This window comes from Bos indicus, chromosome X (assembly GCF_029378745.1).
Source record: "Bos indicus isolate NIAB-ARS_2022 breed Sahiwal x Tharparkar chromosome X, NIAB-ARS_B.indTharparkar_mat_pri_1.0, whole genome shotgun sequence".
NCBI classification, from domain to species: domain Eukaryota; kingdom Metazoa; phylum Chordata; class Mammalia; order Artiodactyla; family Bovidae; genus Bos; species Bos indicus.
Genome location: NC_091789.1, coordinates 24,406,204 through 24,410,628, shown reverse-complemented (window position 1 = coordinate 24,410,628; position 4,425 = coordinate 24,406,204). Strand labels below are relative to the sequence as shown.

General features: G+C 50.6%; 1 protein-coding gene across 1 annotated transcript; it reads right to left on the bottom strand.

Annotated features, from left to right (window-relative positions):
* Positions 1–2,758: 2,758 nt before the first annotated feature.
* HAPSTR2 (HUWE1 associated protein modifying stress responses 2) lies at positions 2,759–4,066 on the bottom strand. Its single transcript, XM_070783622.1, has one exon. The coding sequence runs from the start codon at positions 4,002–4,004 to the stop codon at positions 3,171–3,173; it is 834 nt and encodes a 277-aa protein (XP_070639723.1). The 5' UTR covers positions 4,005–4,066; the 3' UTR covers positions 2,759–3,170.
* Between the last annotated feature and the right edge of the window lie 359 nt (positions 4,067–4,425).

Below are 4,425 nucleotides of genomic sequence, written 5' to 3'. Positions count from 1 at the left end.
GGCATTTGAGACCCTCCGTACTTTGGCCCCTACCTCCCCCTGCCTCTACATACCCAGCACCTATGATCCCCTGAACACAGTTTACTGTTTTTCTCTTTCCCAAACTTTGTTATATTCTTCACCTGCTAGGATTGCCTGGGCCCTCCCTTCCTACCTGTTCTGGGAACCTGTTCAAAGGCCACCTCCTCCACAAGCTGTGACCCTCTGGGCAAGGAAGGCCTCTGTTTTTATGCACAGCCCTTTGGTGCTTTGCATACAATTAGAAATGCTTTCTGGACTGTATTTTGGCTTCCCAGATGGCACTAGTGATAAAGAACCCACCTGCCAATGCAGGAGATGTAAGAGACGTGGGTTCAAACCCTGGGTCAGGAAGAATCCCATGGATAGAGGAGCCTGGCAGGCTACAGTCCATAGGGTTGCACAGGGTCAGACACGACTGAAGTGACTTAGCACGCTGGACTATATTATCTTTCAAGCCAGGATGTGCTTTTTGAGGATTAGGATATTTTTTATGTTTTTTAAACATCCCTTCTCAGGGCCTAGCATGGTGCCTCAGTCTGTATTTGCAAAGTGCCTCAATAGCAAGTTTTTAATTCTACTAGGGAATTCATTTTATTTTGTTGTATTATTTCAATGCACTAGTCAATAACAAATCTATTTCAAAGGCCACACTAATGAAACAAAAAATTTGATATCAACCTAAAGGCAAGGATGGAGAAGGCTATGGCACCCCACTCCAGCACTCTTGCCTGGAAAATCCCATGGATGCAGGAGCCTGGTGGGCTGCAGTCCATGGGGTCGCTAGGAGTCGGACACGACTGAGCGACTTCCTTTCACTTTTCACTTTCATGCGTTGGAGAAGGCAATGGCAACCCACTCCAGTGTTCTTGCCTGGAGAATCCCAGGGACGGGGGAGACTGGTGGACTGCCGTCTATGGGGTCACACAGAGTTGGACACGACTGAAGTGACTTAGTAGTAGTAGTAGTAGTAGTAAAGGCAAGGTATTACACATCTATATATACTGTTTTGTGCACTGGTTTGGGGAGAGCCTGGGGAAGATTTGGATATTTTATCTTTCCCCCACCCCTTCATAACCTCACTCCCAACTCCTCCACCCCCATCCCACCCAGTCTACCCTTTCATCACCTCTACTCCACCTCACCCTCATTCAGAACTACTTTGGCCTTTTATGTATCACTAGGACTTTCACTTTCAAATCCTTTCCATCTTTACCCACCTTCTCATAGTCTTCCAGGCCAGAGGAAGTAGATCTTTGACTACTGTACCAGTTGCAAGGTGCCTCTCTCAGGCAATTTCAGGAACTATAAGCCAGCCCTAACCTCCAGAGTGATGACCCTGAGTACTCACAAGTTAAACACACTTATAATTAATACAAGATCAGGGATATTTAGGCACATTTTAACTATGAAACAGTAGTTTCCATCTCAAACACAGAGATTCTGTTTTTTCCTGATTTCTAAACCAATCTATTTTTTTGCCTTTTGCAAAATATAGTGGATTTTGACGTTTTACTGATTTGTATTTATGGAGAAGGGAGAACATTAATGATTTAGGTACCAAGAACTGTGCTAGATACTTGAAATATGGGCTTTATCTTACCATCACAGTGACTTTAGGAGACACATAGTTCCATTTTACAGATGAAAAACTGAGGCCAAAAGACATTAAGTGATTTGCCCAAAATCACACAGTGTATCTGTGGGACTACCATTCTACTGTTGATAGTTTTGACACAAAGTGCATGCTCTTTTAATTAGATCATGCTATACCCTTAAATGGGGCTTCCCTGGTGGCTCAGTGGAGAAGAATCTACCTGCCATACAGGAGGCCTGGGTTCAATCCTTGGGTCAAACAGATCTCCTGGAAAAGGAAATGGCTACCCACTCCAGTATTCCTCCCTGGGAAATCCCATGGACAGGCTCCCAGAGGAGTCCGGCAGGCCATGGAGTCACAAAGAGTCAGACATGACTTAGCGACAAAACAACAACAATATAACCTTAAATGGTGCTTTCCCGGTGGCTTAGCAGTAAAGAATCTGCCTGCAATGCAGGAGATGCAGGTTCTATCCCTGGGTCAGGAAGATGCCCTGGAGGAAAGCATGGCAACTCACTCCAGTATTCTTGCCTGGAGAATCCCATGGACAGAGAAGCCTGGTGGGTTATAGTCCATAGTGTGGCACAGAGTTGGACACCACTGAAGCAACTTAGTACACACACACATACCCTTAAATAAAACCCAGAAACTCATTCTACTTTGTCTTCCACTTCAAAACAGAGATCACCAAAAAGATTTAACTTCAGAACAAGGGACATTTTATATCCCTAAGAAAAAGGAATACCACCAAGCCACCAGGAATGCCATCTTTGACCTCAGGCTCTCAATTGTTGGCTTAACTTTCCTAAAAAGGGCATTAAATTGACTCAATAGCAACTTATTACCTGTCCAACCATCATAGCACTTTACCTCATCACATAATCACCAAAATGACTATTTTAAGAAAAAAAACTCACAGCCTCATAGATACACCTTGCACAGTTTCTATCTAGAAATCAGGTTCATGGTAGGTGGAGCCAAAACGGAATGTTCCAGATTTCACAAAGATGTCAAGTTTTGCATTCTGATAAAAGGTAACTGAACTAGAAGGAAAAAAACAAAAATGGTTAAAGCAAACAATCAACCAAACAGTAAAGGATAAGACTATCCCATACCCAAGCAAACACCTGTTAGTCCTTCTAAGACTTTTAAATAAAGTCACATTTATTCATTCAACAAACATTTATTAAGCACCAGCAATTGCGCTAGATGCTACGGAATATTACTGTGAACAAGATAAACCAGGCTCCCGTTTGACCGGATACTTCTGCATTAAATGGTCTTGCTAACTACTACATGGTACTTGTACTCTGCTAGTATTATAATTCTGGGAAAGTCAGAGTCATAGGAAGCCTCTTCTGGAATACTTTTAAAGTTTTTGTTGTTGTTGTTTGTTTTTGTTTTTTGGGTTTTTTTTTTTTTTTTTTTTTTTGTGGCAAACTGATAGAAATTTTTGTTTAACTTAGAGAAGAGATCATATGAGGACCCTTTTGACGAGCAAATTGATGGCCCGGCAAAATGGCAGCTGGCGACCCACCAGGCAGTTCAGACCAGTTTAGGCCATTCGGTTGCGCTTGTGGGTTGGGGAGTCCGTGTCGCCATCACCGCACTCGGCCGAGGTGCGCTTGCGGGACCCCCCACTGTCCAGGCAGAGCGCCAGTTCTTCACAGTCGATCGGGCTCAAGTCATCCTCGAGGAAGCTACTTCTTCGGCGGCCAGCGCCGGCGACCTCGCTGGCTTGAGGCGGGGAGCCAGGCGCGCCGGACTGCACGCTAATGCTGGCCATGGCGCCACTGAGGCCGTGAAGGGCGATGGCCTCGTGGAACGGCTGCAGGTCGACGTCCACCGACGAGCCCGATCCGGTGGCAGCGGCCTGGTTGGGGGCCTCAGAGGCCGGTTTCGCGGGCATCCTCGAGATGCGAGACGGCGGCGGGGGCGCCGGGGGCACCTTGCCACACAGGAAACTGATCAGATCTTCGCGAAGGATGATGCTCCGGCCCTTCTTCACCCATTCCAGCACATCTTTGATGCGACGCTGGTGGCCCACCTGGATGCCCAGGTCAAAACTTCGTTGGTGGGCATGCCCGCTCTCTTTGTAGAGGCTGGTCACGGCCATGGCTGCATTCTGGAAGGGGTCCCACATGGAGAGTCCTGGCTGTTGGCACCCGGCATCCTTGTAGAGCTGGGCCACGGCGGTGGCTGAGGTCTGGAAGAGGTGCCACAGCTTCTGCTGCTCGCTCTTGAGCCCCGCCGTCTCGGGGGCTGCCTCCTCCTGCAGATCCGGGGGCAGCTCCTCTTCCTGCTCCACCTCGGCCAGGCACTGGCGTTCCCACTTAGAGAACCAATGCTCCGCGACCTCGGCCTCGCCCTCCTTCGGCTGCTCCTCCATCCTCCTCCTTCTGGCCGCTCCTCTCCTCCACCTCCACCTCCTCCTCCGCCTCCTCTGGCTTCTCCACCTCACCTCCGGCTCCGAGCTCCCCTCCTCCTTCTGCGACCACCGCCGCCGCCACCGCCTCCGCCGCCGCCGCTGCTGCTGCCGCCGCCGCCGCCGCCGCCTCAGCCACCGCGAACACCGCCGCCGCCTCCTCCGCGTGCGCCGGCGGGCGGGAGCGCGGGCGGCGGGGCCCTGAGGCCAACGGTTCCGGCGCGCCGCCCGCGGCCCCGGTGCACGCCCCGCCCCGCCCCGCCCGGCCGAGTCCTCCCTACAGCATGGAGATAACTCCGCAGCCGCCGGCGCCGCCTCGCTGCCCCCTTCCGGCCCCGCGGTGCGCTCCTGCGCCCCCCCCCCCCCCCGCCCAGGGCGCCGCGGC